Below are 27,034 nucleotides of genomic sequence, written 5' to 3'. Positions count from 1 at the left end.
AGCAGCTGCACTGATGCTGTGGTGTAGCTATAGGAACAGAAGTGTACGTGTGTCCCTCTAATACCCATGTGTTAACTTCAGAGCTGCTCAACAGTCGTATCTTCATCCAGTGAACTGACAAAAATTGCCGCTCTCTTCCTGTGCTTCCCTCGGCAATTGCCCATTGGGGATATTTATTTCTTTCTCCAGCAATGGTCTGCAACCTTGAATTCTGCTAATAACACACATTGGATTGATGGTCGTGCCACATGGGGTGGGTAGCAGGGATGCCTTACTGCAGCCAACACCATCCTCGTGGAGATTACAGCCATCAATTTCCATCTGCTGTGAGCATCTACAGCATGATTCCTGGGTATAGGAACGTCTGTTGGTTCCCAAGACTGAGCGGGTTTCCATTTGGCAGCTGTCCCTCCACCCCTAGCATCAGTGCTATAAAGACATCAGCAGCAGGTAATTTGCCTTGGCTCCATAATTACCTGTTTTCCTATACCACGTTAGATTGGTGCCCAGGTTGGTGCCTTTTGAGACTTCATGGGTGCATTGTAGCTTTCCCTCCAGTAGCACTCATCTCTTTTGCTGGCTGATCAGAAGTGTTATTATTAGGTATTGGTGTTTTGTTTTTTTTTTTTTTAAAAAAAGAAAAACCACCAAATGAAAGTTTCAAATCTTAATTAAACATGATATGAGGCAAGCCTACAATTTCAGGAGGACAGTGGGAGAACCAGATCCATTTGCAAGGCAGTAGGCTCACAGCCTCAGCAGCTGTGAAGCAACATCCCTTCTTGGCTTGGCAGGCTCAGCATATGCAAAATTCATTGACTGACTTTGGAGACCTCTTGAAAACTTTGCCCACGTGTCACTCTCACCCTGCACCCCATCCAGCAGCCCCAGTCCCTTCTCCTCAGCCCTGTTTGCTGGTGGTTCTGCTTAGGCAGATGCTGAATCCCACCAGTGGGTTGTGAGTGTGTAGTTGTGCTGAAGCACTGGCTTCCTGGTGGGCTTTCTTGTATCATCCTTCATCTTACAGAGCCATCTTCATCACCAGGGGGACAGCTGACTGCTCATGGATTTCCCAATGGAAATCCCAAGGGCTGCACTGGTGTTAGGGGGAAATTGTGATCTTGTCTAGCTGCTCTGGACAAAAATTCGGATCTGAAACCCTGAAACTTGTCTCTTCCTGTGAATTGCCCCACATTCCTCACACTCAGCTGCAGATGCAGGGTTCCCCTTCATTTGTGGTCCCTGCTTCATCACTGATCTGGTCTGAAGCCATACACAGTGAAAGCTGCTGTCCTGAGACACTAATCTGAATTATAATGTGCATTTCTTCTCAAGGAAGACCTATTGCCAAGGTAGAGAGAAAGGGTGGGGAATCTGACAGGGAAGGGGACACCCTGGATGAAGCCCCTGGGGACTCTGGAGTTGAGTCTGATCCCTCCATGAGGCATCAGACCCCGTAGACTGCAGATACATCTCTGGTGCAGCCAGTAAACCCCTACACTCAGCCCTTGCAAAGGCTTTTCCAGCCCTCATTCCCGGGATGCTTCTAAACAGTTCCTGTGATTACTCCAGAACCCGTGACTGTAACACTTGGAGGAAGAAGAAAGGCTTAATAAAACCAAATGTGTTTGTTACCAGTAATTCACAGCAGGCTCTGTGACTGAGCCTGCCAGCTGCCACAGTCTGTGATGGATACATTTAGCCAAGCTTGAAAGCAGGAGCAGTACTGGCTCGTGAGGGACCCACTGCTCCCTCCGTTGTCTGGAGAAATAAGTGGCTTTATCCTAATGCCTGGAAAGCGTGTGCCAGTGATGTGCTAAACAGCTAAAAAAGGAAGCAGAGCACAAATTTTCACAATGAATTTGCAAACCTTTCTCACTGTGGTATTGATCTTTTGGGTCTCCTGTTAATAGAGGGCCTGATTCCTCCCCATTTTCTTCCAGGTGATGGTTTGTCCCTGTGGGGACCATGTAAAGCACCATGTCAGATGCTGTTTTATAACACTTGGCTTGAGCAAGTGCTAACAGCAGTGCTGGAAAGTGGCGTTTGTTGCTTTTATGTTCTAGAACCATCAGGAGCTGCAAATGTTCTAGGATAAATATAGCTTATTCCTTTGCTAGCTCTGAGCCCAGTGTTGCAAAGCTGCTTTTCTCCTGAAAGAAGAAAGATGTGCTGGAAGAGGCATCTCCTGTGCTGTGACAAACCTGACTGGTAGCATGTGGGATTTGGGTCTTACACTTTGAATGTCTAAATGTCCTAACTGAACCATGAGTGATGATGGTACAAGGGCTGACTCTGCCCTTTTGCAGGCTGCTCCCTCGAAAAGCTCAAGGAAGGTGTTCCTACCATCTTGCAATGCTCACCTACAATCTTCCACACAAGTCTTCTCTTTTCCAGCCAAGTCTTCTCTCTGTTGGTACCAGACTGGTCGTTGTATTTTGGCCCCTTCCCCAAAGACACGCTCCCAGCTCTGTTCTTCAGGTGACCTTTCTCTGCGAGCATTTAAGTGACTCAATGGACAGCAACAGGAGCTTTGCATTTCTGAACTTATCCTTCTTAGGTCACTTTTTATGTGTGGCAGCATCTCCCCTTCAATGCAGCTGTACCTGCCACATCACCCACCTCAGTTCCATTCTCTCAACCAGTCAGTACTAACTGTAAACCATTGACTGTGGCCTTGTGTCTTGTGTATGTCTACCCTTTCCTCTGGTTGTTGTTGCATCTGCCTTTTGTCCTTGCAAATGAGAAAAAAACCCAACAAACCTTCTACAAGATCGATGGGTTTCTGTCAGTATAAAACAGATTTGAGGGAGAACCACCTCCTTCCTTCCTCTGCATTCCTCTGTCTTTTTCCCCAAGGTATTGTAAAGAGCAAAACTGTTTCTGGAAAGCACTGTCCCAGTGGTGGAAATGGCTTTCTGTGGCTACTTACAATTACTGTGGAGATCAATAGGTAATAACAGCACTGGTGCAGCGAAGAGTGAATGACATGAACTTAACTTCCCTCCTCTGCTGTGATGTATGGTGTGCTGTGGTCCTGGTTCCTTATCCTCTTTATACACGAGTGTCATTTCAAGCTTGATTTTTCTTGATTATCAACAAACAAGGTACAGACTTTACTGTCCTGAAGCAACCCAAACCTTTGCTGCCATTCAGAGGGGGCCGTCTCCTTGTAATCTGCCCTGCAAGCAGTGATTTTGAAGGCTGGAGTGAACAGAGAGATAAATAAGAGTTGTATTTTTGGTTTGTGCATTATCATATTGTCATAATTCAGCTTAGTGATTCAATTATCCACTTACAGAAATTAATTACAAAACAGGCTCCGAGATGGGTTGGGTCATACCAGCAGCATGTTGTGGGGTGTGATGAGTGATGCTGGGCCTCTGTGGCTGTAGAAGACTTCTTTCCTTGGGATACAGGAGGTGGGAATGGAGAGATTTGGTCTTGGACTGCAGTATGAAACTTCCTGTCAGTCTGATGTTCAGGTTCATCTTGAGTAAAAGTGGACTTGAGAACATCACATGTTGGGGAAAAAATCCGAGTGGGGGTTGGAGCTAATTGAGCTGCAGTATTAAGGACTCTCCATCATTGTAGGGTACTTGGGCGCTGCACAGAGAGGATTTACTGCAGGGATTTTGATCTGTAAAACGTGAAGTGCCTGTTTGTAGCAGTGGTACGGCTCATGTCAAGGCAAAGTGATGCAACAGATCAGGGTTAAATTAAAGCTCACTTCAGGTATTTATAAACGAGAAAAGGTATGTCTTTTCGAGCTGCAGTGAACTTGACACATACGAATGCCTGCTCCACAGTTTCTGTGGTTATTATTTTAATAGCAAGTGGAAAACCCAGGCAGTATAAATTGCTTTTGTTTCTTCATGGCAAAACTGGATTACATACAATCTGAAAGGAAATACAATACTTGGCAGTACAAAACTGATTCATGTATTGCCTCTTAATCATTCAGCATTAACTGAAGTTGGAGTTGTTTTTTGGTTGGGGTTTTGGGGGGGGTGTTCTGATTTGGAGTTACCAGTAAAAGAGGTTAAGCATTGAATTGATTATTTGAATATTTAAAGGCTGCATTGTGCATCGCCATGAATGCTGTGATCTTTAGAGACACTGACAGCTTTCCCTCTGGCTATTAACATGTCTACTTTATGCAACACAAATGTCAACATCACTACTCCTCTAATTAGAGCAGTAGGTCAAACAGCGTCTTTGTTTGTAGAGGAACCTGAGCCATTACCCATGTTAAGGAGAAGACGTTTTGTTAAGCTTGATTTATTTTTTTTAAGGTTTGCTTTATCCCATGAATGACCCACAAGTGCTGTTTTTCAGAGTATGGTATTTTTGATGACTGCAGAGCAAAAATTTTTGCTCATATTTTTGATGACTTGCAGCAAACCTGAGCTGCAAAGCAAACCTTCCCCAGCAGTCCCAGCTCGCTGCAGGTCTGACCTGCATCAGGGGGGTGCATTGATTTGGTTTTGTTCAAACCCAAGAAGCATATGTTCCCAGAGACAGTTTAAACAATAATAGTACTATAAGCTGTGAAAGCTTATGAAGGTTGAGAAATATAGTGCTGTTTTCTGTTCCCTGATGCAAAGCAAAACTGCCATGATCATCCTCATTTTGGTACTCTACTGGAGGCACCAGTTTGGTTTTGCCATTTCTGAGTTGGTTTTAAGTAGAATTTAGCATCTTTTCCATAATGATAGATCTTCCATTTAAGACCAAGAAACCAGTGGTGCCCATTTTGCATATCTGAAAGATGTGATTGCTGTTTACAGTTTATCCCATTTGTTTTTCTGACAATGTCTGTGATTGCTTCTCTTCCAGTGCGCTATGCACTGAAATTTCCTCTAGCATTATGGAAATAGTTTGGAAAATATTTTAAACTAGACATGGCTTTTTAGCATTTTTCAATGCTTCAGTAGTTTTTAAACACATTAAAAAAAGTATTATTTGTTTCCATGATCTTGGGTTTTTGCAGCTAAGTAGTTGGTGAGTCTCAGTGGAAGTGCTCAGCTTACAGAACTGCAGGAATTTTCCTTAGAGTAATAGTCAAATGAGCTAACACAGGTATGAGCTACTCTGTACACTGGTTGTTTCTCTGGAAGGAGATGGGAGTAGACAGGAGGTCACAACCACCTTTGCTCAAAGAAAACATGCTGAAGAACAGTGCCTAGGACGGATGGATGGCTTGGGTCTGATTTCTCTGTTCCCTGTTGTTGGTAGTAGCACAACCACTTGTGCTTCCTTTCCCCTGCCTGTTTCCCCTTCCCCACAATGACATGTGCCTCCACGCAGACAGGGTGGGTGCATTTATCTCCTTACAGATACGTGCTCATTCACTTGTGGCCTCAAGCAAACCATAAGTATGTGGAGAGGATGAATGACAGCAATCCAGCATCCCTGCTCTAGCCTGTCCTTGGCCACATGCAAAGCCTTTATGTAGAACATTGGCACTGGTGAGCAGCTCCTGCTTGTCTTGGGCTGCTGCGTTTTGGAGGATCTGTACTGTACTACTGTGGGGTTTCCATGTTTTGTTTGGGGGTTGGGTTTTTGGTTTGGTTCCAACACAAACACTGCTCCTATCAAGAAGCTCAGACAAAGAATACCAGGTGCCAAGTATCCCCTGGATTTCAGAGGGGTACCTAACTACCTGAGGTATCTTTAGAAATCCCAGTCTTGCCACTAAAAAGCAAATCACAGACTGGTTTGGGTTGGAAGGGACCTCAAAGCCCATCCAGCTCAGCAGGCATACACACCACTAGTCCAGGTTGCCCAAAGCCCCATCCAATCTGGCCTTGAACACTCCCAGGGAGCCACAGCTTCTCTAGGCAACCTGTGCTAGGGCCTTGCCACCCTCACAGGGAAGAATTTCTTAGATCTAATCTAAATCTGCCCTCTTTTAGTTTAAACCCATCACCCCATGTCCTATCGCTACATAACAGAACTGAAGAATTGAAATAACTGAATTTGGCTTAATTTGGTTTTGTTATTGCAGGACAGACCTATCAATTGATGTCATTCAGTTAGGTTTTTGATTTCTTATTGAATATAAGTTGAAGGACTAATGGATACTATTTCCTTTCTTCTTTTTTTTTCCCCCCAGAATAAGAATGCCCTTATATGTGCACCAAAATACTGAAAAGGATGAAATAATTTTTGGTTGTTGTGTGTAAAACAAGTCTTAAATGGACATCATGCATTAATGTAACCAGTTTCTCAGTCTGCATAAATAGTTTGGTTCATATTGGCTTGGTACAAGTGTGGCCTGTGCCCTATTGTGGCTCTTGGTCAAGTGATGCTCTTTTCACCCCTGACTGAAGGAGACACAGAGAGGGTCATGGATAGCTGGCCATCACCTTTAACATGAGCTGTGAAGCTCTGCTGGTTTAGAAACAAGAGTCTCCACAGATCACACTGAAGATAACATGCTACCCCATCAGCTCTACCCTGGTTATTTGCTGGTGATCCCTGCTTGGGAGGAGGCGTTTCTTTCCCTTGTCCTGCAGTGTTGGCTCTCACAGTGCTCCGAGCATGTCTCTGAAGGCACATATCATTGCACACTGTGTTTCTCTGTTATAATGTGTTGGGTGCTCATTACAGCACCACAGTCATAGAGACACATGCTTTTGCTTGAGGAACACTGTGACTAGTCTGGTACCTGGACAGTACCCTTAACTGAAGTGGGATTGTATCAAAATACTTCTTTGTAACATCTGAAGTGGATGATATAATTGTGAATTTTTATAAAATGTACAGATGAAAACCTGAAAGGCAATATAAATCTAGAAAGCCCCTCTCATTCTGTCCCACTGTGCATCCAGTGCTCTGCTTCCCGCCTCTTCAATGCCATGGCCCATACAGAGGGACTGTGCCTTGATTTTGGAGATCTCCCATTCCAGCAGAGCTGACTCACTTCCCAGGGACCTCTAAGAGTTCCCAGCACAATAATTTTTCCTTTTGTAAGTTTACAAAACTAATTCAATCAGGAGATCACTGTTAATTCCTTCTGATAAAACCATGGTCTGCATCCTCTCTTTGGCGATGCGAGTGTTGCTGTGGCAGAGCGGGTACCACAGCAATCCCAGCCTGCCTGTGAGGAGCTCTGTGGCTCAGTGCTGCCTGTGGCTCCTGCTGCCTGGTGCAAAGGGGTTGCACCTTGTGTAGTGTCTTGTGTAGCACAGATGCACCTGAAGCATGAGTGTTCCTGGCACCTGACTAAGATTGTCCCAGGGTGATGCTCGGTTTGAAGAGACAGATGCCCAAAACCTGCCTTGAAGGGATACTGGTAGAACCAGTACAATGCAATTTGGAACAAAACCCTTTCTTTGCTGAACCTTATGCTTATCTTGAGGGGTTTGTAGTTAACCCTGTAACAGAGCATGATACTTCTGTATGTCACGCACCAAAGAGTCTGCACAGAAACCAAGACAGAGAAAACCTTGTACATCAGCAAGTTTTATTCCTATTCTCATTTTTAAAACGGTGTGAACCTAACTCCAAGTGGCAGTGGAAGTGAGAGACTGTGAGCGATGAGGCATATGGTACACCAGTTAATAGCTGTTGCTTATTCTATTTTCTCTTTTCTCTTGTTCTGGGGCAGGCAGGAGGAGTCTTTAAGAGCAATATGCCACTACCCAGAAAAAATATGGGGGAGGGATGGAATACCAGACAAATGATAAAAGAGTCCGCTAGCTACATAGCACCAAGCTGGAAACCTTTCCCTGCACAGGCTACCCTAACGCTCAGTGAGGCAGGGAAGTTTTGTTTTCACACATCACGTATTTCAGAGGAGTGTTCCCCAAATCCACGGTCTTAGTTCCAGCCGTGGTTGTATTATTAAGTAAATAAGGACCATTGTCTGGATGTTAGAAGCCAGTCAGCCTAAGCAGAAAGAGATGAGACAGGCAAGGAAGGGAGAAATATTCAAGAGAAAAGGCTCATGGCAAAAAATGCAGACAGTGCTTAGGAAAATGAAACTAATGCTCCCTAACCCAGTTCCAGCGCTCATCACGGGAACACAAGCAGGATTTGAATAGGGGGCTCAGAGGTCAGGGTTTTATCCATTAAGCTGTACTGCCTAAACTGTGCGTGCAGCCCAAGAAACAATTCAGAGCTTTGCGCTGATTTGTATTCTGTTTGCACTTTGGGGAGTTGGTTTCAGCAGACCAAATAACGCTGTAACGTTGCTCAGCTGATAACGCACCGATTATAAAGTTCACTCTGAGAGATCCTGCTGTGAACTCACGCAAGGTTTCTGCATCAGTTTTGATTTTGTTAAGCCCTTCAGGGTGTAGAGAGAAGCTAGCATGGATATAGGGGAAGAAGTTGGAGGTTATGGCAATTTATTAAAACTTTCAAAGGTTTTATGGGGTTTTTTGTGTGTTGTTGGGTTTTTTTTTTAATTAACAATTTAATCATAGTACAACTGTGGAAGCTGATTTCCACATTCTTGTTGGGGTTGAGAAATAGTGGCTGCTTCACCTGAAAGAAGAATTTGCCTTTTGATCCCACCTGGCTGTGGCTACCAGTATTATACAGGCTGGGCTGCCTTAACACTGGCCAAGTGAAGAGTATGGCATGTGGTTTGTTGCTCCTTCTTAGAGACCCTTAGGGATGACGGAAAAGGTATGCAATTCACAATATGAAGGAGAGGACAAGATACGCAATATAGGAACTATAAAGAAATTTGACCATTAGGAGCTGTAGCTGTGTTTGCTAAAACTTACCTAGTGTAGATTTGAAGTCAAAGGAATTTATATGGTCTTTTTTTACAATTCAGCACCACAGATTAATGGAATCTTCTATCTCTCATAGCTGTTCAAATGTGATTTGGTTCTTTATTCATCTTAATCAACATAAACTTGAGGAAAACTCATTCCATCCCCTTCTTTTAAATTATTATAGTTTTCCAGGTTGACAGGGGACTTGACATGTCTCATATACAGTTTTGGAAATTTTACTGAAAATTGCTTTGCCTTAGATTTTGGTATTTTTTTTCTTCAGCAGTTTTCCAGTCATGATACATTTCTCCCTGATGGAGACTGTGGCTCAGGAGAAATAAGGGATGCTGCTTCACAAAATCTTGACATTTCACTAGGCCTGCTTCCTTTTGGGGCTCAGAGAAGGGTCTGTATTATTCATCACCTTCTCATGCAGTGATCTTCAAAGTAAGGTGTGCATGAGACAATCCACTGGTGTATGAGAAGAACATTTTTGAACTTTGGAGGTACCTGTATATACTTTATAATTAAATATACACTGTGGTGCATAAAGTTTTTATACTGATGGGGGGTGCAGTCAAAATTAGGTTCAGAGACCATTGTTCCAGTGACTTTTTAGCTGATCTGCAAGAACCACGGAAGAATCTTTGTCAACTCTGATTTGTGAGAAGCGCCACAAACATGTTGTCTCTATGTCATGAACAAAGGTAATTTCATGGCAACTCCAAAACTTGTGACATGGCCTGTGGGACTGCTGATGTTCCTTCTTCGTGCTGCTCCCAATGCATTCTTTATGATTGCTTTCCAGCCTGTCTGCACCCTCAGGCTTTGTCGTTACAGGGGATTGTTTTCAAAAGATTTAATGAAATTGGCAACAGGCTATGTGTAGCCAAAGTGCCTAAATTTACTGCCTGAAGTGCTTTTAGTAGAAGTTTAGTTTTGGATACTATTACAAATAAACATCAGCAGTGAAATGATACTGCATTTGGCAACAGCCATGAGCTGATCTTTTAAAAGGGATATTGTATGCCATTGGAGAGACTAGTGGTCACTAGCTGCAGAAGAGGAGCTGGTAAGGGCACTGGTGGAGGTGAGCAGTGATTCTTTGGGATGTCCTCATTACCAACTTCTCTTTAGTTTGCCTTCTTAAGGAAGTAAGACTTATCAGATGCTTTACCCTTCTGTCTGCTCTATCATTTTCCTTTACTACTTTCCCTGTAGCTGACCAACAGATTCAGAAGTTTCAGCCTAGTTTGACAGAGGAATGAAAGTCACTGGTTTGTGAGAATCAGCAAGTGGATGGAGAGGACACTGATTCAAATTGGAGCCCTTACCATGGTGAAGGCGGCACAGGGATGGGTTGACCAGCTGCTTGCTACCAACATGCACATGTTGTGTAGATGGGCATTCAGTAACTCCTGAGAAGTGGTGCTGTACAATGCATCATCTCTGCATGATGGCAATGTCACAGTGGGAATATCCGAGCCAAGGGCATCATTTTAGAAGAGGTGAGGAAGGTTGCTAGGAGAAAAAGTGTCCAAATTATGGGAAAGTAAGAATACCTCTGCCATCATTCAAAATAGTCTTTCCTCTTTGGTGTCTCATGCATTGCAAACAGTGTGCAGCTTTGATTTAGAAAAAGACAGAGTCATCTTGCAAAATCCCTAAACATTGCATGCAAACAAGTCTGGTGCACTAATGTGTTCAGGGATCCTGTTTCAATTTTGGCATGCATCAAATATTTTTATCTGCCAGGCAATGGGGACAAACCTTTGCCAAGAAATAATGGAAGGAGGGGGAAAGGAAGGGCCAGCCAGGATAGTTTTTGTTTTGTTAAGTACTGTCCATGGACAAAGGATTTGCTTACTGGACGTGTCTATTCACTAGCTCTCCTTGTGTTTATTTTTACTAAAATAATATGAAAATTATTCTTCTTCTGAAATTTAGAGGGAAAATCCCCCCACTGATTACAACCTGTTATTAAACATATTTTTGAGTACAGTTTATTTACTTTTGGTGCTGGTTTATGCCCACCTTGAAGAGGGCTGTACCTCTGGAAGGAATGTGGATGCTCTTCTGTTGTTACAGGAAAAAGCTTCTCTGTCCACTCCACAGTGTGTTACATGGTAATGAGTGATGTGGTGAGTTGATGTGACCACACCCACTCTTCCTTCAGGGGTCCTTGTGCAAGTTGAAGTGTCCATGTGTCTGTAAGTCAACTATCATTTCCAACCTGGCCTATTCTGAGAAGCACAAATATCAGAAACAAGTGTAAAAACAAGACCAGGCATTCTTCATCGAGGCATTAACCAAGTTTCTAGTCCTTTTCTAATCTCAACAAAGGCCATCCTAGCATGTCTTCATGTCTTTCTTCCCTCAGCAGTAGAGCTCACCAGCTTTAGCAGCCACTGTGTGCAGTATGGCCGTCACTTTACTGTTGTGCTTTGGTCCCTGACTCTTAAGGGATGGTGTCTTGAAAAGTGCTTTCCCAAACATTTCAAATGTTCTCAGTCTGGCAACCTGGATATCAGGCAAGCCTAAGTTCTAGAGAACTGCAAGGACTAGAAATACACATCAGCATCATTTCTGATCATTTTATTTTTGTCAGCTTCTTTCTCTCCAGTCTCTTAGGCTGTTCTTACATGCCTTCACTCCAGCATCCCTTATGTCAGAAATCCTTTCCCTATCTCTGCACGTGCTAGGCTGTACTTCACCCATCCCTGTGCCTCTAAAAGGCTTGTGATAAAAGCTCTTCCACTGGGTTATGGTGCACATAACATGCTATACATGTGTCTCATGATGAGCAGGTCTCGTGTGCTCAGCAAAACATGATGTCCAAATGACATTGCTTAGTGGTGGGTAGCATTTAGCAACAAAAGGTTAACACTAGAAATGAGCAAGTGCTAGTTTTGAGCAAGAAGCTCCTAATCTTTCTTTGAGACTATGTGAAGTTTGGTATTTCTTGTTTCAGATTAAAGCCCCGGAAATTTATATGACCTCCCCATAAATTAGGAGATACAAAAAATAATGTATGCAGTTCAAATGCCCAATGCCTACAGCTGCTGAAACCACTTGTGATAATCTGTTTACTAAAGTCTAAGGAAAAATGCAGGCTGAAAGTAAAAACACATCTGCTGTGGAGCAACGTTGGGGGATAGCATATGCTTGGTGACATAAGTATGCAAATGTTTTTCAGCTGATAGACTAAGTGAGTTTATATTGACACTTAGACCAGTTCTAGTGGCTCTTGAGATCATGATCATTGATTTGCTTTAACATTAAAAAAGTTATGTGGAAAAGCTAAGTACACCTCCTAAAATCTGCAGTATAGAAGAGAGTTTGAAAGTCTTTGCTTTTAAATTCTCAGCTTCTGGAGACAACAGGAGATGATAAGCTTTGTCTGAGGCTGCTGATGGGAGCAGGGACTTCACTGCTGGAGCAGGTGTGGGTGCTGTGGCTGGTTCTGTCATCGTGGAGGTGCCTTCTCCCTGCAGCAGGGAGATGCCTGTGCTGGTGGCTGCAGTGAGATTGCTAATGTGGAGGCTTTGAAGACAGGGTCTTTTGCACCACTGGCAGCCAGGAAACAACATGGAAATCTTTGTTTAATAAGGACTGTAAAATGTCCCGTGCACTCAGGACTCTTAAGTACTTTCATACTTTCAGGGGAAATTTTCTGCCAAACTTTGATCATTTTAAATAAATTTCCCATGATATCATAAGCTCCATTTGTTATAAATGTGCTGATTTGCGGATGTGCAATTAGCTGACTCAAGCAAAAAAGCATTATAGATATCCTGTGTATGAAGTGGCAGTTTATTTCTCTCCATATGGTCTATAACTTCTTCCATTCTTCTTAACGTGGGGTCTGGGCTTACTGCCCATTGCTCATCACAGTTTATAGAGAAGGAAATTGAAGGCAGCCACAGAGTTAATTCTTTGCAATACAGTTATATCCTTAATGCAATACCTAAGCTGTTTACATCAGCCAAAACAGAGAGTCTCCTTGAAAGCAGGCGAGTCCTGACTGTTCCCTCTGCCGAGTGAGGTGGTGGAGATGGAATCATCTTAGGAAAAGGCACTTCATGATTAATTCTTGTAATACTAAATAAGTATATTCTACTCACCAGTATCTCTCCTGCACCCTTAAAATGAGTGGAGGACATAAGAGAAAAAAAGAAGAGAGACTTGAGAGAGCAGAGGTATATATTACCATATGGGGTTAAACTGTCTGAGGACAAGGGGGTTTTTTTTGTCTCATCAGCATGTTCAGCAGTTGCAGTGTATGAGAAAATGTCTTATATTCAAAGACCATTATCAGCTGTGAAATTAGCTTTACAAATCTGAATTTATAACTGCATGTTTTATATGCTGTTATGTAACATTTGTGCATATATTCATCCAGTTGCCTTGTAGTGTTTGAAATCTGAGCGTACAGTTTCAGTGTGAATGTTCTGATTTCTTAATCATAAGGTCACTAAACAGAAGATGTTGCCATATGTAAATTTTTAATTTTGTGCAATATAATAAGATGCCTTTTAGGACTAACACTGAATTAAACCCAACAGATATACATGTATAAAACATTATTTGGAAGCTGTGAAATGTGCTTATTAATAAAAATTAATCAAGTCTGCCTTCAAATAGCTCTTAGGTTGTTACATTTTTATTTTTGTATGATGGTTGTAATAGTCTTTTTAGAGTATGCACAACACATTCTACAGCACAGCATTTCATTCTTAAAATTAACTAGGTTTTGTATTTGGAAATGAGTCATTTTGAGGCTGTGACACTCCCCTCTCTGTGTTCAGCCTCTAGCTCTAAGAATTGAAAATATATGACATTGTAGTCTTATACAAACCATGTTTCATCTGGTAATGAAACTCTCCAAGAGAAACTAAGTGAATACAGCACTGGGATGTCTTTGAGACATGAAAGTCTAGTACGTGGCCAGGAGACGTGCTGCTCAGAAACCTATGGGAATATTCACATAATTGTAACTAAGTCCTCGCTTCTGTGTTCAGGAATCCTGATCTTCTCAAACAGATCTCAACACATGACTGAAATAATCTGTTTATCCAGCATATGGTCCTTTGTGAGGACCGGATAGAAATCAGCTACTGGGTCTGATTTGTCCCAGAGTTCTGTATCCCTCCTAAGAGCTCCTTTTCTAGTCCAGGGCCCCAGTGGCATTTTAGCAATGCGAAGGGTGATTAGAGGCACTTCTGCTGGAATGTATGCTGCAATGCTTAATGAAATTAATTTGGCTTATGATAGTGGCACTCAGAGGAAGCACTGGGCTTTGTCCCGCTGGCTGTCACTGTTTCCCAGCATGGTATCAGATGTGTCAGTGGTGACCTGCTCTTTGCTGTGCTTTTAGCATTCTCAGAGTTAGCAGGAGCTGGGAGGACACTGGGAGTTTTCACTTGTGCTTGAAGGTATTTGTATCCAGGAGAACCAAATCTTTAAAATGACATAATTCTAGCTGCTACTATTCTGGCTGAAACTTTTGTGTAAGGAGAATCATATCTGCTTGGCTTAGCAGGAAAAGTATTCTGACAGCTACGTGGTGTCTCCTTCCCCCAACATAAATGACCATATCTATCCATGACACATGAAAACAGAGAAATAAAAGGCTGCTCAGATCTTTCCTTAGTCCATCTTCCTGCATCTCTCTGCCTAGAATAGTGGAGCCACTGTGGCTGATCTGGGCAATTAGTGATTTGAGTCTGTAGTTATTTGGAGATCCATCTTTTAAGTTATGTCCTTCTTTTCTAATACAGGCAGTAAATTCCTGTTTACACAGACAAACTTTACAATAACAGACTAAGGGATGTGTGACCTATACAGAGGAACTGCCACTTGACTGTAAATAAAGTCAAGTTTTACATTTCTGAAAAGCAGGGGTTTTTTTGAATGAAACGTGTGTGCCCCAAATCCACCCTGACCTCAAAGCAGAAAGGTGTAGTGTCAGGAAAACACAACCTAATTGAAATCCCAGAAAAGCGATAATAAAATGTTTCATTAAACAAAACCAAACCAAAGCAACAACAACAAAAAAACCCCGCACAACTGCGCCCCCCCCCAAAGCCCTAAAACACACCCCTCCCCCAAAAAAGAAAAAAACCTCACTCCACAACAGAAAGCACTTTGCTTAAATGTCAGTGAGAACATTATTTCTTGTTACGTTTTAAACTTCCCTCATCAGCTCAAAACCAAAACCCTTCAGTCATACAGGGATTTACAGCAGTGGAATCAGAAGCTGCAGCTGAATGGGCAACAACGCGCCACAGTAACTGCGATCAACCAGATTCTGACACCCATGCTTTCACTAGGTGCCATTACACCAATAGTTTCTGCAGGTGTTTCAGTTGGAGCATGAAAGCAATGTTTTATAACAGGAAAACCAATGAACGTGAAAAGCACTCAGCTCCTCTGCCCACAGAGTGGTGTCAGTACTGCTTGGCCCCCAGCACTGCAGTGTTTGTGTAGCTGGTGCACCTTGCCAAATTCATCCTACTGCTTACACTCCTCTCTTCTTGTTATCTAACAGGGATCTAAGATTATTCATATGTACCTTGGATTCTGAAAGCACTGCAAGGACATGAGGGGTTGCATGATCTTTGGTTTTGTGAGGGCTCTGCAGGTTTTGCTGTCATGAGTGGAGCCTTCAGAGCCTCCAGCACTGACTCCCAGAGACAACCAGTGTGCGTGGGATGCTACATGCTTCCTCCATGGTAAAATCATGGGGCCCTGCAATTTTTCCAGCAGGTATTCAAGAGCTGAGCAGCTCTGCTGTTTGTTGGGAGCTTTGGGAGGTTACCAGGGTGCCACGGCTGGTCCAGGTCAAGTTTGGGCAGATGGGCAAAAAGAATCGAAGTAAGTGAGAAAGATAAGGGTTTGTGATGGCTTAGAGCAGGGAGATAGTTCATTTGCATTGCCCTTTAGGCAGCTGGGTTTGTGTCATGTCCAGGTAGGCCGGCAGTGGCTCAGCAGTGACACACCTGTGGGTGCTGATCCTGCACCGCATCGTAGGGTGGCTGAAGTAACGTCATGGGAGATGTCTGTTAAAAAGTGATATTAAGGTAAAGGATGTGAGGTCATCAGGCAGGGAGTGCTTGTGATGGTTTGAGGTAGGGAGAAGCAGCTTGGGACCTCTGACTAGCCAGTGGTTTTTTGTATTTGCACTGTTCGTTTTTGAGTGATCCTAGATGACAAGTGTATTCAGACACATTGAGAGGACTTGTGAGAACTATGACAAAAAAACCCCAAAGACAGTTCCACGTGCCAACAGGAAGAAACACCCAGCTCTCTGTACTTGCAGCCAGAACATGGCAGGGTCCGTCCAGCTCCCCCTGTCGTGTTTTCCTGGAACTACTTTTTAATCTGCTTATGCTATAACGCACCCATGCCTTGAGGTTAAGGCTGGACAATGTTTGCAGGATGTTTACATCCATGTGTACAAGTTTGCCAAACTAAGGGATGGGGGGAAAAGTAGTATGATCTGTCTTGAGCACCTGTCAGCTCCAAGAAGCAGCCCATGAAAACTGCTGCAGTTGTACCCCTGGGAAGATTGGTCTAACATATTAATTTGATGTTCTGCTCTCTAGGCCCTCTACTCATTTCTTTTTACTACAATATTTTTAATTACTGTTCCTAAATTTTCCAAGTTTCAATTAGTGTTAGTAAGCCATCTTGCTGCCATTGCCCAGTGGTAATGCCCAGTTAACAGAGCAGCCAAGCAAGCAAGCAGGAGCCTGCAGAGATAGCAAAGCAGTGGAAGCATTACTGGAGGGCAAAACCAACCTTCCTGTTAATGGGAACGTGGATGTATGCAGATATATGTAGGTGGCTCACAGTAGGGTGGAAACATGAGCATATAGTTTCTCAGGGGTCTCTGTGGGCACAGCATGGTCATGGAGGCCTCATTTTGCAAAGCACTGCAATTAGAAAAGAGACATGTCAGTATAACGAACTAACTGTCTGAAAGGCAGTAGTGGGTAGAATGTCTTCTACAGAAGAAGCCATGAGATAAGGTATCCTTCTCCTCATGGCTGTGATATCCACAGTTGTTACTCCAAGTCCCATGTGTGGTTTGTGGAAAGCTTAGCGCAGGGCAGGCAGGGGTGCAGGGGAGAGGTGACAAGGTCTCATCCTTTCAGTCTCCAGGTACCAGCAGGAGTCTGAAGCAAACGGGAGATCTCCCAGCTACTTGTGATGGAGGGAGGGCACCCAGTGCTTACTTACTGACCCCTTGGAGAAAACCTGGTCTTGTTCTACGAATGTTGAGATTTCTCCTGTGTCCTTCTATAAGATACTTTATCAATCACTTCACTCTGCAAAAACGTGTTTCGTATTTATGGTGATGCCCGAAGTAGGATGACAGGGTTGGAGGGCAAATGAAGAAAAGTTTTTGCTCTGCTAGGACCTTGAGTTAGCCAGGTGTAAGGCAGCACCATCCAAAGGCTGTATTGACACAGCAGATGAGAGTCAGCATACATTAGCCTGGACACTGCTGAGCTACTGCAAGTTTTGAGCTGGAGCTGGCCCCCAGCCAAGTGCAGGCAATGCCAGGTTGGTGGTGAGGTGGGATGGGCTCCTTGGTACCAAGGGGGCCCCTGCGCTTGGTTCAGCACTATGCAAACACCCATGCCATAAATGAATAATAATGATACTTTTCTGGGTCTGAGGTTTGTTTGATTTTGCCTTTTCTTGGACAGTGAGGCAGTACCTTGATAAAATAAGGAAAACGCTTTTAATATCCATGCCACCAGTGAAGCATGGATAAGGCGGCACATCTAATCTTAATCTATATTGTTTGGACTTTTGTTCAGTAAATCAGCTGAGGGAAAGAATATAGTTCTTTTTTAAAGTTCCTTCCCCGCCCTTGTAATGCACATTACGAGCATTACTTCCTCCACATTCTGCTCTCTGGTAGCTCTTCCCTTTCCTGTTTGGTATAACGCTTCAGATGGGCTTCTGGCTTGTCTCCTTGCCAGATTTGTGTCCTGCACTGTGATCAGGTGCAGAAGCCTGTTTGTGGTTAAGCACACGTGCTGGATTTGAGCGTATATTCGTGTGGGATTATCTGACCAGGTCTTCCTCGATGGCAAGCACGTAAGTACCTGGGGACTGTGTAGGATGGCAGGGCGTTTGTCAACCAGGGTTAATGTGACGTGACGGGGAAGAGAGTGCATATTGTCATAAACATGGAAGGTCTGCATTTTTGTTGTAGCCTTATAGATAATTTGTAATCACATAAACTGGTAATTAAGCTTTTATGGCAGTGCTACATTAATATGCATCCCCTGGCAGTGAGGGAGAGGCTGACTTGATGTAGCAAACCTCCTTCATTCCTGCTCTGCCTCTGTCAGCTCCAGGGGAATTGTCACAGGTTTATTTGCATTTCTTGTGGGAATGAAGTGAAACCAAGGCAAAGCAATGCCAGCTTTAATGAAAGACCTCTAGGTTGATTTCCTGTATTCACTTTTGAGTCTGCCTCTACAGATTATTAGTTATGATTATGATCTTTCAAATCTTTGTTTAAATTATTGTTCTCCTGAAATATGTATATGGCTGGCCATGAGTGACAGCCCTCAGTCACATATTTTCACTTGACAGTATGGTTTCAGGTCTTGCATAATGTGTATTTTACAAGATTAGTTACTTCTTGATTTTATTTCTGTAATTTGGGTGAAGGGAAATAGTTTGTATTAATAGCAACCTGATCTAGTCAGTTGCTTTCTTACTGTTTTTTGACTTAATTTGGTTCATAGTGTTTCCCCAGGCCATTTAATTGATGTATTTTTAGGAATTTCTAAGCATTTGCTTAATACTTACTTTCAGTAAATGCTTATCTTCAAGGTGGCATGCAAAATCTGAAAGTGAACTGCACTTCATTGCAGAAAAAAAAATGCTGAAATCAAAGTGTTAATGGAGTGGTGGAGTTTCTCCATTACGAGACAGCTGTGACCCTACCTTGCTGGAGCAGGTGGAAGTTAAGGTTTCCTGGAGCATGGCACAGCTCCGGGAATCTGGCTGCTTGGCAGCGATGGTACTTTTCTGAATCACTGCACTTCTGTGAAGTGCCTTTTGCAAAGCAGTTCCCCTAAAGCTTTTTTGTGATATGTTGAAGGGACATTCTGACCACTGGAGTTTCCTGTGAATTCTTACACTTCAGTTTGGAAAAACTACAGAAAAGCGATGGGTTAAAATGAACTCCCCTGCATGGTTTCAAAATCTCAGCAACATAAACTGAGCAGATGTGCTGTAGTCTGTGCCCACACCACAGGCCCTAAAGCTCCACTGGCTGGCAGATGTGCTATTTAATTGCCATAGTGGACACTGAGAGTTCAGGGCTCTCCATGGGGACTTTCACTGAGCTGTTCTGGACTGACAGTCCGGCCCAGTGGAACATCTCTTCTGCTGCATTATTGTTTTCCACACTTTTAAAAAGTTATTATTATTTCTACTCACTTCTCCCATGCTCGGGAGCACTGAGGGGTGACGGAAGGTTGTGCAAGTTTCTCTGGTCATGCCAGGATTGCGTGAGTGTTCCTGAATTTAGCAACCCATCTCCCAAAGTCCTGGCTCAGTGTGAAACCTGAGTGCCTCATAAAGTTTTAGTTTACAGCTGAAGTGGCTGCAATGGATGTCTGCAACAGTTGCTGGATGTGAAAATTCCCACTGGGTGTGCTAGTGTAATAAGGGAGAATTCAAAATTAATGTCTCACTGCTACCAGGAACAAGAGAAACTTAAAAAGTTTCCTTGTGGAGCTGAACTAGCATTCATCTTATTCTTCTTCATGCTATAGCTACCTGTATTGCCATTTCCTGCTCTGTAAAACATGTACTTATTTATCTTGCAGGTGTGCCATGACTTTATTTGTCAGTGTTAGTCTTTTTGAGAGCTGTTTATGAAGGAAGCTCTGTATATGCACTATGTTAATTATTTAATGTTAAACTGTTTAGATGCTGGAGTTTAAGAATGGAGAAAGGTGATGGCAAAAGGCTCATCTCCTGCTGCTGATGCAGCCAAAACCCTGCTCCACAGACAGATCTTCCATGCGTACATGGAAGCTGTGCAGGACACTGAGAAGTAGCACCTCCCCCAAGAAGAGGACTTCACTTCAGGCTGATGGGTGGAAGGACTCTCTCTACACACAGGCAACCAGGAGTCAATGCAAATTAAGGACTTGGGCCATAGGTTGGTGTTTCAAGGAGTCCTATAAAATGGGACTCTGAAAAGCAAATTGAAATAGTGATTGTGGCACCTCCATATTATATAGGGAACTGTGACTGATTTTTCTGACTGTCTGCTAGAAAATAGGCAGATCACAGAATCATAATGTTGGTTGGAAAAGACTTCCAAGATAATCTAGTCCAACCATCCAATGCCTGCATGTTGCTGAGGGTTAAAAGCTCCTACCTGGGTGTAAAGTCCCTGTGGATTTCCACAGTCCTTTTATTTGATCAGTGACTAAACACTGTTCTTTCACTATGAAGTTCTGCTGTGTTGCTGAGGAAGTAAGTTCTTCAGTGCTCTGGAACAGAGGGAGGGTGAACGATGGTGACACTGACTGTTCTGTGCATTGGGTTGCAGAGGGAAATAGACTTTGAAAAAAGAGGTCCCCAAAAGAGTCACAGCATGACTGGGGGAGTGTTGGAGGAATGAGGCTCCCAACGAGAAATTGGGTCATGAGCAAGGCTGGAAGCAAGTCTCTGGTGGGAAAACTAAAGAGCTACTGCACAGCAACAGGGTTTTGTCTGTAATGGGCTCAGATGTCAGCTATGGCCTTTATGAGCCTGAATGACCTGACTTGTGTTCAGAGGGTCTTCCAGGTATTTTGTTACATAAATGCAGTTGTCAGAGAAAAATCTGCCTGTTTCTACAAAGATTACTACTGAAACGCTTTCCCTGCATCCCGGTCATTATGTTTGTTGTAGTGAAGCCAATTAAAATGTTTAGCAAATTGGTCCATTAGACTTTGCAGTACATTCTAAATGCTGCAAGGAACATAACATGAAGCATACTAATCTTATGGTTAACACAGATACATCCTACACAAACCACACATCTCCAAATAGAGGATTTGGTGTTTACGTTGGCTGACGTTGAGAGAGCTGTCAGCTTCGTAAATCAGCATCAGCAGCTCTTTCTGTTAAATGCAGAACTGTGCCCTTCTGTAGGCAGACTCAATGGACAAGTAGAGTGAAATGGGTTAAATGGCTTGTGAGTTCCCCTGGACGTTCTCTGTGCTGAGGGCTTGTTCCCAGGTAGGACAAGCCTTGGGCAAAGTAGCTTTAGCAGTTTCTGAAATCCATAAGGATGTTTAGGTCAGCCCAAAATAACTCTAGGCACATCAAGGGTAAGAGGATCATTAGGAGCAGTCAGCATGGTTTCACCAAGGGGAAGTCATGTTTAACAAACCTGATAGCCTTCCATGAAGACATAACCAGGTGGATAGATGATGGTAGGGCAGTAGATGTGGTTTGCCTTGATTTCAGTAAAGCATTTGACACCCTCTCCCACAGCATCCTCGTGGCTAAACTGAGGAAGTGTGGCCTGAAGGACTGGGTAGTGAGGTGGATTGTGAACTGGTTGAAGGAAAGAAGTCAGAGAGTTTTGATCAACTGGACAGAGTCCAGCTGGAGGCCTGTACCTAGTGGAGTCCCTCAGGGCTTGGTACTGGGACTGGTACTATTCAGTATATTCATCAGTGACCTGGATGAGGGAATAGAGTGCACTGTCAGCAAATTTGCCAATGACACAAAACTGAGAGGAGTGGCTGACACACCAGAAGGCTGTGCTGCCATCCAGTGAGATCTGGACAGGCTGGAGAACTGACCAGGGAGAAATTTAATGACATACAACAAGGGCAAGTGTAGAGTCTTGCATTTGGGGAAGAGCAACCCAAGGTACCAATAAAGGTTGGGGACAGATCTGTTGGAGAGCAGCATGGGGAAAAAGGACCTGGGGTCCTGGTGAACAGCAGGATGACCATGAGCTAGCAATGTGCCCTCATGGCTAAGAAGGCTGATGGCATCCTGGAGTGTATTACAAGGAGTGTGGTTAGTACGTCCAGAGAGGTTCTCCTGCCCCTCTACTCTGCCCTCATGAGACTGGAATATTGTGTCCAGTTCTGGGCCCCTCAGTTCAAGGACAGGGAACTACTTGAAAGAGTCCAGTGCAGGGCCACCAAGATGATTAAGGGAGTGGAACACCTTCCTTATAAGGAGAGGCTGTCAGAGCTAGATCTCTCTAGCTTGCAGGAGACTGAGAGGTGACCTCATTAATGTGTATAAATATGTAAAGGTTTGGTGTCTGGAGGATGGAGCCAGGCTCTTCTCAGTGATGTCCAATGACAGGACAATGGGCAACGGGTACAAACTGGAGCATAGGAGGTTCCATGTGAACAGAAGAAAAAAATTCATCACTGTGAGGGTGACAGAGTGCTGGGACAGGCTGCCCAGAGAGGTTGTGAAGTCTCCTTCTCTGGAGGCATTCAAAACCCACCTGGGTATGTTCTTTTGTGACCTAATCAAGATATCTTGCTGTGGCAGGGGGGTTGGACTAGATGATCTTTCTGAGGTCCCTTCCAACTCCTAACATTCTGTGATTCTGTGAATGAAGGAGCAGTGCCACTTGGCCTCTCATCTTTTTCTCAGTCTGCGACAGGAGAGAAAAGCCTTGGAGACCCTTCAGAGCTGTTCTACCAAAGATTTGCCTCCAAACATTATGATTCACTCCCATTTTTCTGTTAATTCTCTGTAGCAAGTCTTCTGTGGTTCTGCCCTGAGCTTTTTGGTTGTATATTTGGATAACCCACAGGGCTAGACTGAGTGAAGCAGGCAGACATTTCCTTGATTTGAGGCTCCCCCACTCCCAAACCTTCACAGTTATTTCTGTCATTTAATTTCTGCTATTTAATTACTCACAGTCAGCCAGGTAATATCAAGCAGCCCCATTAATTCTTCTGATAATTCACAAAAAAATACAGATATTTTTCATAAGACTCCCCACATTATCTTTTCCAGACTCTTTTGCTCTTTTTTGTTTTGGCTATGAGTCCTTGATAATCATAAATTTACTAAATGCCAAGAAGAAAGGACTGCATTTTTCAAGTTCTGCACAGATGGAAGGAGAAATTTCTGGATGAAGCCACCTTCATTGCAGCACTGTCTTGAAGTGCAGTCTCGTTGCTACCGGAAGCTGCTCTCCCCAAATGCAGTAATCTCTGAACCTTCAAGCTTGATGTGACTTTGATGTGAGTCATTTGGGGTTGGAAGTGCTGCTGACACCACAGCTAGCAAAGCAAAGTGAATACAGAAACCTGTGTGGCTAGCCCAAGTATGACACATAGCCTAGTTGTTGAGTTTGGCTGCCCACTCTCACTGAGGCTGAGCAATGAGGGTCAAAGTTGCCCCTTTCAAGAAGGGTTAATCCCAAATTAGTTAATCTGCTAATTTGTGAAGATGAATCCTAAACAAAAGAGAGAGAAGACAGTGGGTCCAAATGAGTTACTCAAAATGCAGCAAACAGTATTGCCTGCAAACATTTTTTTTAAAAAATATGTATTTTGTAATATTGAAATGATATCCTATCAATCTTGATAACAAATGCTGGATTTCAGAAACCAGCTGTGAGTGAAGGATTTCCCAGTGCAGTCTGCTTCTATCCGATATGAAGATAAGCAGATTTGCTTTAACTTCAGGCAAACAACTGGTCCTGGTGCAGAGCTTTGCCATCCCACAGATGTAAAGCACTGAGGACAATTTTGCATCAGGTTGATATTAGGATTTGGGTGTAAAGGGGTCCCTAGGAAGGAGCCCTTTAATTAAGAAGTCTCAGATCTGCATACTGCAGCTCACTGAAGTAGATGTTATGCATAAACCTGAACAATGATGTAATTAAGACTCCTCCACGATGCAATTTTCATCTTTTTTGCAAGTAATTGCCTATGGTGGAAGCCCAGGTGGATGCAGTCCGATGACTTGGATGTTAATATAACATAAAAAATCAGTAGAGGAATTAGTAATATTTGGAAAGGTATATAAACTTGATGAATCTTCTCCAACACATACCCTTTTTCCTGTAAATTTTGTGTATTCTTAGGAAAATAAGGGAAGTTCTAGAAGCTACACTCATGACTTTGTGTATAAATACTGGTATGTGCCAAACTCTTCTCATGGAGCAGGAATGTGGCTACACAATAGTGTGACTAAAACCCGTATTTATTACCTGTTATGCTTAGTTGACTTAGGTACCAAAATTTGGTTGGAGCTTCAAGAAACCAGGGTTGATTGATTTATGTTTTAAATAAAGGGTAATAGGGAGGTTCTCAGTGACTGGTCTAAGAAGAACGCTTTCTGGACTGTTTTCTGGAAGGGTCTTTAAAGTGGCAGCTGGAGAGTTCTGCTTTTTGTGGGAAGGATGAGTAGAGAGTCTTCAGGCATAAAGAGTTACACCTCAATTTAGGGTGAGACAGTAAGCTAGCAATGGATCCCTGGGGGCGTTTTAGGGTTTGAAAGATTGATGAAGTGCTTTGCAGGAAAGGAGTCCCCTTGTGCAGTACATGTTTTACGTTCCTTTCTGTTATTTCACTGGAGGCCAGATAACAGGCTTAATCCTGCTTCCATTTAAATGAATGATGCAAACTTTCATTGACTGCAGGGAGAGTGGGGATTGAGCTTGATGTGTTGCTTTATGTTATAGTAACAATTGTTTGTCATGTATTAAGTATTGCTTCTGGGGTCTATATCCATATTTCAATCATGTTCTTTGCTGCAATTTTCAATGGCAGCAAAATATGAAGGCAAAGTTGCTGTATCCACTGGAATCTGGGTATGGCGTTACATAAGGCCCTCATGTCTGTATGGTCAGGTGCGTTCTCTTTGTTTTAAGTAAGGATAATTTAATTATTTTTTACTAATTAAGGAGCCCATAGCAATTATGGCTTTCAAAACTAATCTGATAGGGAGACCACACTGGGTCCCAGACTTACCCTGGTGAGACCAGTGATGTGCTCTTACTTACTGTAGTACAGCAAGGCTTGTGGCTGCTGCAAGGCTTGAGGAGAAGAGCACAGTGTCACAGTGGCTGAGTGTGACTCTCCCAGGGACCATGTTTTCTGGGAGCCTGGTGGGTTGCTGGGCAGGGTGTTGCTTTGATCCCAGGCAGCTGATGCCAGGGATGGCACAAGACACCTGGTAGCTCTGTCCAGCCACAGCACCACACAAGCCATTCTGCTCCCACATGCCAAAGCTAACGCAGTGTACTTGGCTTTTTGCTGGTGCATTTCTCTTCTATCCTCCCCACCAGGCAGAGTCCCTGGGCAGGTCTGGAAGATGCAGGCAATGCCGCCTCTGCTGCCAGTCTGCGGCTCTGGCACCAGTTGTAGGATTAGGCAGGCTGGAGTGAGCTCAAATCCCTCAGCTGCGAGTGTCAGATACAGAGAAGCTGCCACGAGACACTTTGTTCTGAATTTTCTTACCTTATTTATTACGGAGATGTCTGCCAGCATGGCTGCTCCCTCTGTAAAAGCTGTGAAGAGTTTCCAGGCTCTTAGCTACAGCCTGGAGGAGGTCTGTGGGCTACCTGGAGGCTGTGTAAAGTGACTGATAAAGCAAGCCAAGTGTCAGTAGGCTTTAGGGTATGGTGGGGGATGCATCTGTCTTGGAGATTTTTTTGAGACTCACGAATCATAAAAGATTGAAAATTGCCTTTGTAATCTACCCAGATCCTCTTAATACTTAGAGTAATGTGCTCCCCTTCACTGAAATGACATCAGTGATGGTGTTGGATGGGTTTGCAGCAGTTGATATAAGTGCAGCGATACTGTTTAGCACCACTCAGGAGCTTCTCGTGTATTTGTGTGCGAGTGAGGCATTACTGAGGCAAAACCCAAACAAGGAGGTATATGCAAGAGCAGGAAAAAAAAGGATTTGTGTGCAAAGCGGATTACCACTTGGTACTGCATTGCCAAAAATTATTTAATATGGCTTGGACTAAGGGAGGGAGGCATATATAAATACATATAGGTCTAAAGTTAATGGGACAGTCATGAACTGAAGATTTTTACAGGCCATAAATCCTAAAAGTTTTATTTAGGCCTAAGATGCATTTTTTGATTATTGAAAATCTGTTACATTTGAAGATCTCAAAACTCCAGAATTTGGAGGATTCCTTTTGGGTTTATTCTGTGCTTAAGGATCTTTGATTTCCTCTGGTGTAAGAAAAGTGGCTGGGAGGTCAGGAGAGCAGGAACTGAAATCCTGATTTGTATTCAATAGTATTTGCCTGTGGCCTTTCCAGCACATGAAGGGTTTGAGCATGAGTCTATTATATGTATATTAGTCAAGAATATGCAAGCAATAGGGGAAGAACTGAGAAATTGCTGTGAATCTGTGGAAAAAACCCAAAGCAGTTATTACTGCTATATGAAATGGTGGCTAAATACTTTTAACACTGGAACGCAGATATTCATGAATTCACCTTTCCCACTCTCTTTGCTACTGGGGTGAAGGAAAATAGAGTTTCTCTGTGTTCTGCACCATGTATTCTGGGACTCCTAAGTGCGTCAGCCAGTCTGGGTATTAGGCATCAGCTGGATTAATGTAATTGATTTCTTCAGTTTACCTAACGTGGCTTTTGGTTCAAGGTCTGCTTGCTTCCAGTTTTCAGTGTGTAACTCAGCAGTGGATACCATGGTTATTTTGTCAGTAAGCTGTGAAATATTGGTATGTTTTCATGCAAATATGAGAGGCTTCACTTGCCAATAGGTACATAAAATAAATGGAGCATTCATACTGTTGGACAGTTTTCATAATGTTTGTGTGATAAAAGTTATTCCTCAGGGCCCAATATTTTTATATAAAATAGATTATCAGTTCAAAACAGCAGCATACTGCAGGTTTTTAAGTCTATGAACACATGCACGCCTGCTTTAACTTAACAGGCAGATTGCATTTAAAGGATTAGTAGATCTCTTACAAAACATATGTTGTAAGTAGTTCCGATAATGCTCTTGGTTTCTTTTCCATTAGTAGTTTTCAGTTGTATGCAGCAAATTCTTTGGGTTCTTTGCTGATTTTGTTGTTTTTTCTCTCCAGTGAACAGAGTATTTGCCAAGCCCGGGCTTCAGTTATGGTCTATGACGATACCAGTAAGAAATGGGTGCCAATCAAACCTGGACAGCAGGGATTCAGCAGAATCAACATATATCACAATACAGCTACAAACACCTTCAGGGTAGTTGGGGTTAAACTGCAAGATCAACAAGTGAGTATGTGTGTCAAGTTTC

General features: G+C 43.2%; 1 protein-coding gene across 1 annotated transcript in view; it reads left to right on the top strand.

Moving 5' to 3' along the window:
* EVL (Enah/Vasp-like) overlaps positions 1-27,034 on the top strand; it is a gene marked incomplete at its 5' end in the record, with an annotated part of 150,131 nt that overhangs the window by 51,462 nt on the left and 71,635 nt on the right. The window contains one exon of the mRNA XM_084270708.1: positions 26,844-27,012. Within this exon, the coding sequence (XP_084126834.1) occupies positions 26,844-27,012 (169 nt within the window). The remainder of the gene's footprint in view (positions 1-26,843; positions 27,013-27,034) is intronic.

The sequence above is a fragment of the Gallinula chloropus genome, assembly GCF_964237585.1.
Source record: "Gallinula chloropus genome assembly, chromosome: 14".
NCBI lineage: Eukaryota > Metazoa > Chordata > Aves > Gruiformes > Rallidae > Gallinula > Gallinula chloropus.
This window is presented reverse-complemented; position numbering and strand designations above follow the sequence as displayed.